Below are 15098 nucleotides of genomic sequence, written 5' to 3'. Positions count from 1 at the left end.
ACCACGTAAAAATAAATACATAAATAAAGCTATCCTCAATGCACTCCAAGTAAATGGATACTGGAAATGAAAGTAGTGGACTAGGCCGGGCAAGGTGGCTCATGCCTGTAATCCCAGCAGTTTGGGAGGCTGAGGCAGGCGGATCACTTGAGGCCAGAAGTTCAAGACCAGCCTGGCCAACATGGTGAAACCGTGCCTCCACTAAAAATACAAAAATTAACCAAGCGTGGTGGTGCGCCTGTAATCCCAGCTACTTGGGCGGCTGAGGCAGAAGAATCGCTTGAACCCAGGAGGCAGGGGTTATAGTGAGCCGAGGTCGAGCCACTGCACTTAAGCCTGGGCAACTGAGCAAGACTCCGTCTCAAAAAAAAAAAAAGTAGTGGGATTGCTATGTGAATATAATCTCAAGACAAGTCACCTAGCCTCTCCACCAACTCCATCTTCTAGTCGGATGGCTGCTCTGACATTTTCTGACAGGGAAATTCTGTAGTTGTCCATATGCGTGCCCCTTTCGTGGGTCCCATCTCTCTCTTTTTGCTTGTGTCATTTCCCCTGCCTCAAAAGATCATTCCTCACTCCTCCGTATCTAAACCTGACCTTTCATTGAAGGCTTCGCATTTCCAGAAAGACTTTCCTAGCCAGCACAGTCCGCATCGACACTCCCTTTTCTGAATCCCAGTCGCACTTCCTGTCTTTACCACACAGCTGAGCTCTTAATTCAATTGTAATTATTACACATAGAGTGTGCAGGTTTTGGAGTTCGTTAGGTAAAACTTGGTTCAAATTTTAGTTCCTTGGAGTGATGACAAAATTCTGGAACTTGATAATGGTGATAATTGCACAACATTGTGAATGTGCTTAATACCACGAAACGCTGACGTTTGAACTGGTTAAAATTCTGTTATGTGCATTTTACCACAATTATTTATTTGTTTATTTTTGGAGATGAGGGTTTCCATATGTTGCGCAGGCTGGCCTTGAACTACTGGGCTCAAGGAATCCTCCTACCTCAGCCTCTCGAGTAGCTGGGACCACAGGTACACACCACTGTGCCAGCTGTTAACACAGTTTTTTGTTTGTTTGTGTGTTTGTTTTTTAAGACGGAGTCTCACTCTGTCGCCCAGGCTGGAGTGCAGCGACGTGATCTCGGGTCACTCCAACCGCCGCCTCCTGGGTTCAAGCAATTCTCCTGCCTCAGCTTCCCGAGTAGCTGGGAATACAGGCGCGCGCCACCACGCCCAGCTAATTTTTGTATTTTAGTAGAGATGGGGTTTCACCACGTTGGCCAGGATGGTCTCGATCTCTTGACCTCGTCATCCACCCGCCTCGGCCTCCAGAGTGCTGGGATTACAGGCATAAGCCACCGCGCCCAGTCTCTTTCCTCCCCTCTCTACTCCCGACTCCAAGATCGGCCCTGGTAGCAGCAGTGAGGGTCCCAGGCCTCGCCGGGATGGGATGGAACAAGGCTTCCCTTCTCCAGGGCTCCCCCTGGGTTGCTGGCAGCCCCGTGTGGCAGGGAAGAGGAACTGCAGGAGCGTCCTTCAGGGAGGAGAGGGGCCAGAAGACCGCAACACGGCGCCCCCAGGTTTCCCACAGGCCGCCTCCTGTAGACCAGCTGGCCTTTCCCTCAGTGACGACTCAAAGTCAAATTTGAAGAGCTCTCTGGGGACATTCCTCTCCCTGGATGGTGGTATTTTGGGGAGCGGATGTGAACTTCCCTGAAGGCGAGAGGTGTAAACTCCCAGCATCCTGCTACCACCCTCCGCCCCCATCACCCTTCATTCCCCAAATGGAGGCTGGGGGCAGAGGAGAGGGAAGGGGATTAGGTGCCGGGGCTGGGGAACCGAGACCCAGGGTGTAACCGCTCACAGCAGCGGGGTCCGCAGAGCTGCAGGGAGACACAGCCGCGCCCCCGCGGCGCCGACGCTGCCATCTGGCTAGAGGGCCCCACCCTTTCTTTAACCAGAGGTCACAGCCTCATTGCCTACCCAGGAGGCAGCCCCGAGACGCCCCCTGCGGCCTGAGTTTTCTCCACCCTGTCCTCGCGCCCACCCCAGCTCTGCCTTCCCCGGCTGCACGGCTTTGTAAAGGGGACGGCTGGTCAGACCGAATCACTGCGCGGGCCCGCGCTAGGTCGGGCCTGGAGACTGGATCCGGGGCTTCCGGAGAGCCCCAGGCTCCCCGCGCTCCCATCCACCCGCGGCCGCCTGAGCATTTATGGTAATGTTTGGGTTGGGGCGAGCGGCCCGATCCCCACCCCCTGCCTCCGCCGGGCGGGACCTCGAGGCCGGCTCCTGGGGAGCTTAGCGCCGGCGCCTTCCCGCCGCGGCCAGGTCCCCTGGGTGGAGGCCCTGGGTGCCGGAGGCCTGAGGTCCGGCAGATGGGCTGGCCCCGGTGCGGAGGCTCCTAAGGCCGGGGGGTACCAGAGGGACAGTCCCCAGTCGGTCGGAGGAGGGGTCCGCGCCGTTGGGGGCTCCGATGGGAGGGCTATGATCCTGCTCAACCTACCCTAACCACCCACTGCTGCCCACCCAACCCCCGCCTCTGGCTTAAGAGTCCATCATCCCCAGGAAAAGTCCTGATGCATCCACATCCTCTTTCTCCTTCTCTCCCCCCACCCCCTGGCAGGGAAGGGGCTGAGGGAAGAGGCCAGCAGCTCTCAGGGGAGTCGTCGGAATGCTGGGAGCCTGGGAACAGACCCTGCGGTCCCTGGGAAAGCCAAGCTGTGGGAACCCCACCGTCAGCCCCCTCCCCAGGATGGGCCACCGGATGTCGGAGACCCCAGTTCCCCAACAGGGATCTTTGTGAGGGTGGGCCCCGCCCCCCAGTTCAAGCCCCAGCCTGGCTCGACCCCAGAGTTCAGTAGGCCATCTGTGACGAAGACGGCCCCTCCCCCGCTCTCCGCCCTCCACCCCCCTGCCTGCTCCAACATAATCCTCGCCATTGTGCCCGTCGCCCCCTCCCCCCGCTTCCCTTCTCTAGACCCCTGTACAATGGGGCCTTTGCAGCCTCCAGAATGGAGATGAACTCACGGGTTTTCCAAGTTTAAAAATAGCCCCTCCCAGCCCCCAGAAGGCCACCCTCCCTTTCTCCCATGGTGTTTTGGGGTGCACCTCCATCCCGGCTGTGCCTCCTTCCTCCTGCCCTGGGTCAGGTGCGAAGGACATGGGTGAGACAGCGTCCGGCGGTAGCGGGGCTGCTTCCCCCAATTCAATCTCTTCCCCCACATCTTCCACCTGCCCCCCAGTACAGTATCCGGTTTCCTGCCCCCTACCCTTTTCCACCCTGTTTTCACTCCTTCAGTACAATCTTCTACTCACACCCACATTCTGGAAAAATTCTCCAACTTCCGCACCCCCTCCAAAGACCCAGGCCGGATCCTATTATTTGGCCTGGCCAGGGGGTTCCCCAGTCTCGGTAACTGCCAAGATTGTTGGGACTCCCACCCCATGTCCTCATAGCAGCTGCAAACACCTCTTTATCAGCTTCCTTCCTCAGCCCAGCCCACCCTTCTCATAACCTCACATCCTGCTCAAGGCGCCTGGATCCAGGGTGGGTCAGAAGTCACTAAGTTCCCTATGCTGGAGCTGAGAAAGGACACTTGGGTTCCAGTCTTGCCCCTTCGCCGCCTCTGGGGACAGGTCCATCCTTGTCTTTTTACCTCCAACTCCCCAGGGCTCCACTTCTCCTTACAATGAGCTGAAAGCTCCACCCACCCAGGAGACTGTGGCTGAGGAGCCCGACCAGGACCCCCGCCCCACCTGGCCTCAGTTTCTCCACCTGTGGTCAGACCTATACTAGAAACATGCAGAGGGCATTATACGCAGGAGGGTCCCCTCAGAGGGGCCCAGGTCCACCATGGGGCTGGAGGAAAGCAGCCTTCTTGCCTGCAACCCAAGGAGGGAAAAAAGAAGAATTAGGACTCTGCCCCCAGGGCCTCTTCTGGCCCTGGCCTACATCTGAGCCAGGCTCTTCCAACCCAGTCCAGGTGCTGGGTCCCTGCACGGTGGAAGGCCATGCTCTCCTCCTGCAACTCCCTTCTGCTGGCTGTCACTCTTGTCCTGCTGGAAGTCCCGCAGCCACCTTCTCTCCCCTGGTGCTGCGGGAGCGCTAGCCTCCGGCCTCTAAGAGCTGTGGGCTGATCCCCTTCACCTTCTGCTCCCTCCACCCTGCTCCCTGCCTCCACTCCTGAGTCCTCTCCGAGGTCCTAACCCCTCTTTAGTTTGGAATTCCAAAGTGCCCACCTCATGAAACCATCCCAAAGCTGTCTGTCCCCTGAGGCTACAACCTACTCCGGAGCAGCCTAGACAGCCCCAGGCTACTGGCTTCCTTAAAGGACAGTCTTCTGTGCTTGTTTGGTGGGGCCATGCAGGGGGAGGGACGTCATCCTAGGCTCTAGGCTCTAACCTCCTTTCCCTTTCACCGCAGAGACGAATCCTCCAGCCCCACCTGGCTTCACTCTCCTCCAGCGGAAGAAGAATTCAGAACTGACTGTCCTTGGTGGTTAGCTGGCTTTGTTTTCAGGCCAAAGAGGCGAATGATTAGTTAATGGTGTTAAGTGAAGGAAGGGGGTTGGGCAGGGAAGCCAGCTCCATGTCCAGCCGGGCCTGCCAGGGCAAACGGCATCCTTCAGCCATTCCCACTCCAGCCCAGCAGACAAAACATTCTCATCTCTTCAGCTCTGGGCCTGGGGCCAGTCCATACATTCACTCTGGAGGGGGGAGCCAGGGTCCTCCTCTTGTTCTCCCTGCAGGCTCCAGGCTCCAGGCCCCTGGCCAGGTGGGCCTGGGCTCTGCACAGCCTCTGGCTAGAGACTAATGGCATTGGAGGAGGGGTCGGCAAGGCTCTGAAAGACAAGGCTGGTGTGGTTTGCCAGTCATCTCTGCGTCATCAAAACGCCACCCCGGAGCATGCTCTCAAGTCACCTGGCCATCTCCGGGGTTTGCTGGCTCACCCTCCACCTCCCCTAGCTAGCAGAGGGGTGGCCCCGCTGGGCAACAGACCTCTACCCAAATCCAGGCCCCTATTTGGCACTCCCTGGTGAAGGCACACCAGCAGATGTGGACCCCTTTTCTGAGGCCAGGCTGCTGGGGTCAGAGTGAGGCAAGAGCCCCTCCCCCTCTCTAGAGCCTTAGTTCAAGAGGCCAGAAGACCCAGGGAGAAGCCGGCGTTTTTGGGAGAAGGGTAGCTGAAGAGCTCCCCACCCACGCAGGGCTGATTTGATTCTTCCCTCAGCTGTGGACCCACAATCACTAGGGCTGGGGAAGACATGGAGTGGGGGAAGATCAGCGCTGCCGGGATCCTTTCAATCATCAGGAACAGCAACAGGTTTGCAGGGTCAGGCTGGGGACCCTCGCCCATTAACTCTTTCTTCTCCCTGTTTCTTTCTCTTAGGTGAGGGGAAACTGAGTCCCAGGGTAGGCTCCAGAGTGAAGAGGGAAGAAACATGATTCTCAAGGCCCAGGTGTGGACAAGTGTGAACACCTTGGGCCTGTGAATTCAGGCCCCTCCTTCCTTTCTCTGGTCAAAGGCTACACCTGCAGGAGCTTGGGTTTGAAGGGACAGCCCAGAAGGCACCGTCTCCACTCCCCATACAGGTACCTCTGGGTCTGTGGGACTGGCGCAGGGTTCTTCTCCTAAAGCTGCCAGCACTGTGAGGCTGAGGCAGTGCCAGGCCGGCGGCAGCGGCAGTGGTGCAATCGTTCTGGGAAGCCATAGAGGCCGGCCTGAATTCTCTGTGGCAGGGGAGGGGAGCCCAAGTGGGAGGCCCCTTGGGGACACCAAGGACCAGGTCCGCTACTGCTCCTCCCCCAAGAGATTCCCCAGGGGCCACATTGGCTGGCAGGGGCTGAGAGGGGTGAGCCTGGCTGGCTTCGACCCGGGGCGACTCCGGGCATCCGGGACAGCTTCTCCTCGCTGCCACCTCGGCCAGTCAGACCCGGAGACACCTGTCACTACCTCCTCAGCCTTCCCAAGCCAGGAGCCTGGGAGTCCGGCTCTGGCCTACCTCCGGCAGCGCTCCTAGGCGCAGCTCCCGGGCTGGCGGCGCCGGGGCCCGCCCCCTAGGGCTGCGGCGCGCGGGGCGGGGGCTGGGGGCTGCGCGGGGCGGGGCGGGCCCGGGCGCTCCGGGCCCCCTCCCCCGCCCCCCTGACGTCAGCCCCCGGCAGCCTCGAGCTGCTCACTTGGCTCTCGCCCTCCGGCCGGGAAGCATGGGGCTTCCCAGGCTGGTCTGCGCCTTCTTGCTCGCCGCCTGCTGCTGCTGTCCTCTCGTCGCGGGTGAGTGAGTTCGCAGGGGGGCCGCGCCCCGGCTAGGGGTCTACGGTGGAGAGTGCCAGGGAGCAGAGCCAGCGGCGCGGCGGGGTCGGGGCGTTGCGCCCGGGAGGACGCGCCTCCTCCCTGGGTCCCCGACCCCCGGGCGCCTTGCGCGCGAGCAACTCTTCTTTGCAGCCAGTTTGCAGCCGGGATTCTAGAGTATCCCGGGAGCAGCACTGGGAAGGCGGGGAGGAGGCTGCTTCTGGGAGCGAGAAGGGGTGGAGCCCAGCCTTTCGGGGTGCTGGGGGGTGGGTTGTCCCTGAGGTGCTCACTCTGGGGGCCCGCAATTGAAGCCGGGCAGGAGGCGCAGCTGGGGCGCATCCTCAAAGCCTGAATTCCGCGCCCGCCTGTTGCTGGAAAAGGCAGCTTCCTTCGCTGGAGGGGGTGCGCCGACTCACCCCTTCCCCCTCCTGCCTGGGCATCACGCCAGGCTGGAGGTGAGCGAGAGCGGGAGGTTCGGCGGCTCCCGCCCGAGCTGGGCGTTGGCAGGGGTTGCGGGGCGGTGCGAGTCGCCTCGCGCCTCCCCGAGTGATGGGATCATAGGGGACAGAGATGAGGGATGGAGGATTCCCATACTGGAAGCGCCCGCTGGCTTATTTTGGGGACCACATTCAGGTGGGAAGAGCGCCCGGGCACCTCGGAGCGTTTCTCCGGATCCGCCTGGTAGCCGGGCGCTCTCGGGTCCACGCTGCCCTTGTATGGCCCGCAGCGGTGTCGCGTGTTTCTCTTGGCTCTCATTCCGCCGTCCCAGCCGCTGTCCGGCTGGGGAAGGGGAGGGCTAGGCAATACCCAGCTCGCTGGCCTCATGCCCAGCGCCAACCATGTCCCTGGGGTATTCCAGGCTACTGCCTCCCAAGCTGACTTTATTTCTGGGGAAAGGGCTAAATCGGGCTCCACAGTCGCAGCCGGTCCAGCTCCACCCTGCCCTGCTCTTCTAGCTCTGGGAGGAGTCAGGGGTCTGAGGCTCTGGGTTGGAGACCCCACCTTCCACCTGCCCTCCTTGTCCGAGAGCCAAGGCAACAACCCAGGCATCCCAGAGCCCAGGCAGATGGTGTCGAGTGACATCACCTCCTCCCAGGGCTGGCAGCACGCTGGCACCACTGACGTCACTCCTGCCCACTGCCTGGCTCTTGCCCTGACCCCTGGGGGAGACTCTGACCTCTCCATCGTTACCAGCTTCCCAGGGTGGGGGCCGCGGGTGTGCGCGGAGTGTTCGTGGAGGTGCTGTTGAGGGAGCATGAGACGGGAACTTCCTCCAGAGTTAGGCCGCTGGGTCTTGTGGGGAGTTAGGGCAGGGATTTTGGAGGGCAGAGGGTAGAGCAGTGGTGTCTTCCCCTGGCGGTGGTGACACAAAAGGGCCTGTGTGCCCCAGCCTGGCACATGCCTTGCATTCCCACACTCTGAGCTCACCCGGAGAGGAGGGGGCCTGGAAGGAAAGGGGCCTTCCTCTTGGCCCCGAGCCTAGGTTGACCCTCTCTGCTCCTCTACCAGCCTCAGCTGAAGCTGTTCGGTGCTCAGTCTCTGCTCAATCTCTGCTCGGCTCCAAGGACCTGGGGTCTCCTGGACGGGGAGAGGGCTGGCCCAGGTGGGGCGCGGTTCAGGGGGTCGAGCGTTCAGAGGACAGGGCCCTCTACAGACCCTCTGAGTGGCAGGAAAAACAGCTGCAGCAGCGCTGCGAGGGAAGGGGCGGACAGCAGCCTGAGCTGACACAGCTGCGGGGGCCCCGCCTCCCTCCCCCAGGTGTGCCCGGAGAGGCTGAGCAGCCTGCGCCTGAGCTGGTGGAGGTGGAAGTGGGCAGCACAGCCCTTCTGAAGTGCGGCCTCTCCCAGTCCCAAGGCAACCTCGGCCATGTCGACTGGTTTACTGTGAGTGCTTGGGCTCCTGCAAGAGCAGCCGGGGGAGGGAGACTCTGCCCCTCTTGTAGCCCAGGACCCTTCTCCTCCTCTGTATCTCCTCCCATTAGGTCCACAAGGAGAAGCGGATACTCATCTTCCGTGTTCGCCAGGGCCAGGGCCAGAGCGAACCTGGGGAGTACCAGCAGCGGCTCAGCCTCCAGGACAGAGGGGCTACTCTGGCCCTGACTCAAGTCACCCCCCACGACGAGCGCATCTTCTTGTGCCAGGGCAAGCGCCCTCGGTCCCAGGAGTACCGCATCCAGCTCCGCGTCTACAGTGAGTATCCCCGTGTCTGCCAGTTGGGTAGTGAGGGTGGTGCGACGTGGTCAGATGTCCTCCTCATTTCTATTTTCTTGTAGAAGCACCGGAGGAGCCAAACATCCAGGTCAACGCCCAGGGCATCCCTGTGAACAGTAAGGAGCCTGAGGAGGTGAGATGTGTGGCAGGTGGGCTGGGCAGCTGGTGCACAGCCGCTGAGATGGGGCTTGCAGGGAGCTCGGAGGCAGGGAGACTCACACCCTGTGCTCTTTAGGTTGCTACCTGTGTAGGGAGGAACGGGTACCCCATTCCTCAAGTCATCTGGTACAAGAATGGCCGGCCTCTGAAGGAGGAAAAGAACCGTGAGTAGCCTTTTCTCCCAAAAGCCACCCTTGGGCCAGGTGTGGTAGCTCACACCTGTAATCTCAGTGCTTTGGGAGGCCAAGGCAGGAGGATCTCTGGAGGCCAGGAGTTCAAGACCACCTTGGACAACGTAGGGTGACCCTGTCTCTACAGAAAATAAAAAAATTAGCCAGGCATGGTGGTGTGTGCCTGTGGTCCCAGATACTTGGGAGGCTGAGGCAGGAGGATCATATGAGCCCAGGAAATAGAGGCTGCAGTGAGCTAGGATTGCACCACCACACTCCAGCCTGAGTGACAGAGCAAGAACCCATCTCTTAAAAAAGAGCTGTCCCTATGGTACTACACAGGAACTGCCTTACGTTTTCTTTAAGCTTTTAACTTAAAAAAATTATACAAATGGTGCTTGAAAATATTTTCATGAGAATTTAAACTGACAGAAAATCTAGAAGTTTCTTCTTGCCTGAGACCCCCCTCCCAGAAATAATCTCTGCTCTCAAGGTGTGTTCTTTCAAGCCTATTTCTATGTATTTGCTCATGTATAGAAACATTTCTAGAACGATATAGGCTTTTGTTTTTTATTATCTAAATCAGTCATTCTTAACCAGGGGTGATTTTGTACCCCCACCTCCTAGGAGATATTTGGCAATGTCTGGAGATATTTTTGGTTGTCACACATAGAGGGGGTGCTACTGCCATCTAGTAGGCAGAGAGACCAAGGATGTTGCTAACATCCTACAGGGCACATAAAGAATCAACGTGGCCTAAAACAGCAGTAGTGCTGGCTGGGCTTTCGCCTGTAATCCCAGCACTTTTGGAGGCCAAGGCGGGCGGATCACCTGAGGTCGGGAGTTCAAGACCAGCCTGTCCAACACGGAGAAACCCCATCTCTACTGAAAATACAAAATTAGCCAGGCATGGTGGCGCGTGCCTGTAATCCCAGCTACTCAGGAGGCTGAGGCAGGAGAATCACTTGAACCCGGGAGGCAGGCGGAGGTTGCAGTGAGCCATAATTGCACTGTTGCACTCCAGCCTGGGCAACAAGAGCAAAACTCCGTCTGAAAAAAAAAAAAAAAAAAAAAAATTATCAGTAGTGCTGAGAAACCCTGATCTAAGTGGTGGTGTATGGTATACATTGTTAGACAATTTCTTTTATACAATGTTTCTGGGTCAGTCTATTTAGATCAACTGATCGTTTTGCTTACTGCCAAGTTTTCCATACTATGCATGGCAGGTAGTCGAGTTCACCATTCCCCAGTTAGTGGACATCTAGACAGCTGCTCGTTTTTATCATTGCAGCTTTCTTTGCACACATCCTTGGATATGAGCAGACATGTAAATGTTTTTCTAGGGTTGACCCTGAGCAGTAAAAGTGCTGGGTTGAAGGGTTTCCAGCTTGCATTTGTACCTGGCCCTCTACAGGGCACAGAGGACTCTTTAGATGGTCCCCTGCCAACCCCGGTGGACAACCCTAGGGTGGGGTTGGAGGTGGGGCTGAGGCTGAGTCTTCCTCCCCTTCCTCCCTGCCCAGGGGTCCACATTCAGTCATCCCAGACTGTGGAGTCGAGTGGTTTGTACACCTTGCAGAGTATTCTGAAGGCACAGCTGGTTAAAGAAGACAAAGATGCCCAGTTTTACTGTGAGCTCAACTACCGGCTGCCCAGTGGGAACCACATGAAGGAGTCCAGGGAAGTCACCGTCCCTGTTTTCTGTGAGTACTACCCTGACTCTCTGCTTACTGGGGCTGGGGCTGCTGGAAACTCCTGCTGGCCCCTCTCTATCCAGCCCAGGGTTGACTCATGGGCCAAGAGCTACCCCCTTTGCCTATGCAGACCCAACAGAAAAAGTGTGGTTGGAAGTGGAGCCCGTGGGAATGCTGAAGGAAGGGGACCGCGTGGAAATCAGGTGTCTGGCTGATGGCAACCCTCCACCACACTTCAGCATCAGCAAGCAGGTGTGGGGGCTTTGTGCTGGGTGCAGGTGGGGATGCCAGCAAAGACCCAGGTGGAGTGGCGGGAGGTGCACTCTGCTCACCTCCCCAATCCTCGCTAGAACCCCAGCACCAGGGAAGCAGAGGAAGAGACAACCAACGACAACGGGGTCCTGGTGCTGGAGCCTGCCCGGAAGGAACACAGTGGGCTCTATGAATGTCAGGGCCTGGACTTGGACACCATGATATCGCTGCCGAGTGAACCACAGGAACTACTGGTGAACTGTGAGAGGCTGGGGACCCAGGACAGGGGGACCAGGCTGGGGCAATAGGGAACTGGCCCCGCCCTGCCCTGTGTGACATGATTGCTGTACCCCCAGATGTGTCTGATGTCCGAGTGAGTCCCGCAGCCCCTGAAAAACAGGAAGGCAGCAGCCTCACCCTGACCTGTGAGGCAGAGAGTAGCCAGGACCTCGAGTTCCAGTGGCTGAGAGAAGAGGTACCCAGGCGGGTCTGGGGCAAGGGGCTGATGGGGTGGGTGGGGCTGGGGGTGACAAGAGTGTGCTCTTTCCCAGACCCTCTGACCCATCTCTCATCCCAGACAGGCCAGGTGCTGGCAAGAGGGCCTGTGCTCCAGTTGCACGACCTGAAACGGGAGGCAGGAGGCGGCTATTGCTGCGTGGCGTCTGTGCCCAGCATACCCGGCCTGAACCGCACACAGCGGGTCAGCGTGGCCATTTTTGGTGAGGCCCTCCCTCTGGGTAGAGACCAGGTCACCCCAATTTTAAGATCTTTGACAAAAAGCCACCTGCTGCCCTGGGGAACTCTGGTGCGGAGGGGGAGGCAGGCTAGCTGGGCTTGCTGCCTCACCTCTCCCTACCTCCCCAAGGCCCCCCTTGGATGGCATTCAAGGAGAGGAAGGTGTGGGTGAAAGAGAATATGGTGTTGAATCTGTCTTGTGAAGCGTCAGGGCACCCCCGGCCCACCATCTCCTGGAACGTCAACGGCACGGTGAGCAGGTGTCTCCTAATCCCTGCCTGGGCTTTGCGGCCAGAACCAGAGATCCTCCCCATCCCCTGAGCTGCCTCCTTCCTTTCCTCGCAGGCAAGTGAACAAGACCAAGATCCACAGCGAGTCCTGAGCACCCTGAATGTCCTCGTGACCCCAGAGCTGTTGGAGACAGGTGTTAACTGCACGGCCTCCAACGACCTGGGCAAAAACACCAGTGTCCTCTTCCTGGAGCTGGGTGAGGGCTGCATCCCTGCAGGGGATGGCAGGGGCAGGCCCAGGCACGGGCAGTAACTTTGCGCTTCTCCTAACACCCCTCCCTCTGCCTCCTAGTCAATTTAACCACCCTCACACCAGACTCCAACACAACCACTGGCCTCAGCACTTCCACTGCCAGTCCTCATACCAGAGCAAACAGCACCTCCACAGGTAAGCCAGGCCTGGCAAGAGAACAGGGCTGTGCCAGGGCATCCTTTCTGCCCTGTCCCTCCCCAGAGAGTCCTGTCCAGAAAGGTGAGTAGCAGCCCCATCTTGTCGGCCCTGGACTGGCTGGGGCAACAATGGTGACGAGGTGGCCTGGGGCAGGGAGTGACGAGGAGTGTCTTTGTGGCGCAGAGAGAAAGCTGCCAGAGCCAGAGAGCCAGGGCGTGGTCATCGTGGCTGTGATTGTGTGCATCCTGGTCCTGGCGGTGCTGGGCGCCGTCCTGTATTTCCTCTATAAGAAGGGCAAGCTGCCGTGCGGGCGCTCAGGCAAGCAGGAGATGTAAGCCCAACACCGGCCCCTCTGCCCCCGCCCATTTTGCTGCCCATCCTGCTGCCTGCCCAGCACCCGCCTGCCCCTCCAGAGCAGGAGTGAGGCCCTGGGCCAGGGTGCTCCCCACTCCACTGCCCACTGCCCAGCTTCCATCAGCCACACGGTCTCATGACCTGCTTCCCTGCCCTGGGCTGGCCCTGGAGCAAGGAGCCCTCATCCATTCCACATCCTTCACAGCAGGCCCTTCCCTTCCTGTGGCCCTGAGGTACCAACCTCTCACCTCCCTCCCTCCTCCCAGCACGCTGCCCCCGTCTCGTAAGAGCGAATTTGTAGTTGAAGTTAAGTCAGATAAGCTCCCAGAAGAGATGGGCCTCCTGCAGGGCAGCAGCGGTGACAAGAGGGCTCCGGGAGACCAGGTAGGAGGCAGTTCCTGTGGCCAGAGCCTGCCACATCCTCAGGGACCGGGGGCAGTAGGGACTAACAGTTTTAACTCTCTATCCTTCATCCCTCTTTGTCGGAGATAGGGAGCAGGCCCCATCTTGCCTTCTTAACACTACTCACAGATGGCAGGGCCAAGCAAGTGGCCGAGGGAGCTTGGAGGAAGACTGAGAAAGACCCTGTCCCATCACCTTTTCCTGACCAATGCCCGTGGCTCTGGGTGTGGCCATTTCACCGGTGCAGTCAGACAGGGGCCGCCCTCCTTCCCTGGCCTGCCATGCCCATCCTCGCTTCCTCCCCAAGCCTGCTGCACCAAGTTCATCGGCTTCTGCTTCCATCTCTCCTTCCTCTCAGTGCTCATACCTTCAACTCAGCACCGTCTCCGTGTTCCCCTCTTCTCCTCTTCCCACTTTTAGGGAGAGAAATACATCGATCTGAGGCATTAGCCCCGAATCACTTCAGCTCCCTTCCCTGCCTGGACCATTCCCGGCTCCCTGCTCGCTCTTCTCTCAGCCGAAGCCTCCAAAGGGACTAGAGAGAAGCCTCCTGCTCCCCTCGCCTGCACAGCCCCTTTCAGAGGGCCACTGGGTCAGGACCAGAGCTGTCCTGAGGATTTCACTTGGCCCTGGAAGGCCCGGTTTTCAGGGACCAGTCCACTACCATCTCCACGTTGAGTGAAGCTCATCCCAAGCAAGGAACCCCAGTCTCCCGAGTGGGTAGGAGAGTTTCTTGCAGAACGTGTTTTTTTCTTTACACACATTATAGCTGTAAATACCTGGCTCCTGCCAGCAGCTGAGCTGGGTAGCCTCTCTGAGCTGGTTTCCTGCCCCAAAGGCTGGCTTCCATCATCCATGTGCACCACTGAAGTGAGGACGCACCGGAGCCAGGCGCCTGCTCATGTTGAAGTGTGCTGTTCACACCGGCTCCGGAGAGCACCCCAGCAGCATCCAGAAGCAGCTGCAGTGTTGCTGCCACACCACCCTCCTGTCTGCCTCTTCAAAGTCTCCTGTGACATTTTTTCTTTGGTCAGAAGCCAGAACTGGTGTCATTCCTTAAAAGATACGTGCCGGGGCTGGGCGCGGTGGCTCATGCCTATAATCCCAGCACTTTGGGAGGCCGAGGCGGGCGGATTACAAGGTCAGGACATCGAGACCATCCTGGCTAACACGGTGAAACCCCGTCTCTACTAAAAATACAAAAAAAATTAGCCGGCCATAGTGGTTGGCGCCTGTAGTCCCAGCTACTCAGAAGGCTGAGGCAGGAGAATGGTGTGAATCCAGGAGGTGGAGCTTGCAGTGAGCCGAGAACGTGCCACTACACTCCAGCCTGGGTGACAGAGCCAGACTCCGTCTCGGGGAAAAAAAAAAAAAAAGATATGTGCCTGCAATGAGGAAGCTGGGTACTGTTTTTGAGTTCAGGTGAATTAGCCTCAATCCCTCGTGTTCACTTGGCTCCCATGGCCCTCTTGATGGATCACCTAAGACTGAAAGGCAGCGGGGAGTGGACAAAGATGAGGTCTACACTGTCCTTCATGGAGAATTAAAGCTATGGTTATATTAGCACCAAACTTCTACAAACCAAGCTCAGGGGCCCCAACCCTAGAAGGGCCCAAATGACAGAATGGTACTTAGGGATGGAAAACAGGGGCCTGGCTAGAGCTTCCGGTGTGTGTGTGTCTGTGTGTATGCATACATATGTTTGTATATATGGTTTTGTCAGGTGTGTAAATTTGCAAATTGTTTCCTTTATATATGTATATATATATATATATATGAAAAATAAAGCTTAATTGTCCCAGAAATCTTACATTGCTTTTTATTCATCATGGGTACCACAGGAACCTCAGGGCCTCTGAAACTACAACCAAAAGTCAGTCACACAAAACCATTTCCAGTTGGCAGCAGAGATCAGGGGTTACCTCTGCTTCTGAGCAAATGGTTCAAGTTCTACCACAGAACGGACAGTCACCCTACTTTTCAGCAGCCAAACTGTCCTGATGAGGCAGCACGAAGGGCCTGGCAGGCTGTTTGTTAGGAGGAGCTGTGTCCCCTTCCTATGCTTTCCTGCCACTTGGAACTGCCCTCGAGACAGCAGCTCAGGCTCACCGCCATGAGGAAGGGGGCCTTGGCATTTGGTCCTACGG

The 15098-nt window shown here is 58.1% G+C and overlaps 1 protein-coding gene across 3 annotated transcripts; it reads left to right on the top strand.

The window, feature by feature from the left end:
- The first annotated feature begins 5906 nt into the window (after positions 1-5906).
- Positions 5907-14761, top strand: MCAM (melanoma cell adhesion molecule). 3 transcript variants are annotated; one of them, XR_008656781.2, is made up of 17 exons: positions 6140-6276; positions 8053-8177; positions 8276-8483; positions 8567-8637; positions 8740-8827; positions 10357-10536; positions 10658-10779; positions 10878-11040; positions 11136-11254; positions 11357-11498; positions 11645-11766; positions 11860-12001; positions 12097-12192; positions 12379-12526; positions 12816-12933; positions 13372-13671; positions 13790-14761. XR_008656781.2 is itself a non-coding variant. In XM_055273474.2 (16 exons), exons 1-16 carry the CDS (start codon positions 6210-6212, stop codon positions 13399-13401), a joined length of 1941 nt encoding a protein of 646 aa, XP_055129449.1. In that variant the 5' UTR covers positions 5907-6209; the 3' UTR covers positions 13402-14761. The 3 variants fall into 3 exon arrangements, 2 of the variants coding, with proteins under 2 accessions (XP_055129449.1, XP_055129448.1); XM_055273474.2 differs by having other exon boundaries at positions 5907-6276; positions 13372-14761; XM_055273473.2 differs by lacking the exon at positions 12816-12933 and having other exon boundaries at positions 13372-14761.
- The last annotated feature ends 337 nt before the right edge of the window (positions 14762-15098 follow it).

The sequence above is a fragment of the Symphalangus syndactylus genome, chromosome 3, assembly GCF_028878055.3.
Source record: "Symphalangus syndactylus isolate Jambi chromosome 3, NHGRI_mSymSyn1-v2.1_pri, whole genome shotgun sequence".
In the NCBI taxonomy this organism is placed as follows: domain Eukaryota; kingdom Metazoa; phylum Chordata; class Mammalia; order Primates; family Hylobatidae; genus Symphalangus; species Symphalangus syndactylus.
This window is presented reverse-complemented; position numbering and strand designations above follow the sequence as displayed.

Bases quoted from the DNA above. Each gene is read 5' to 3' on its own strand.
- MCAM (XM_055273474.2), top strand. From the start codon at position 6,210: ATGGGGCTTCCCAGGCTGGTCTGCGCCTTCTTGCTCGCCGCCTGCTGC. The intron at 8,484-8,566 runs GTGAGTATCCCC...ATTTTCTTGTAG, and splicing joins CATCCAGCTCCGCGTCTACA to AAGCACCGGAGGAGCCAAAC. The intron at 11,767-11,859 runs GTGAGCAGGTGT...CTTTCCTCGCAG, and splicing joins CCTGGAACGTCAACGGCACG to GCAAGTGAACAAGACCAAGA.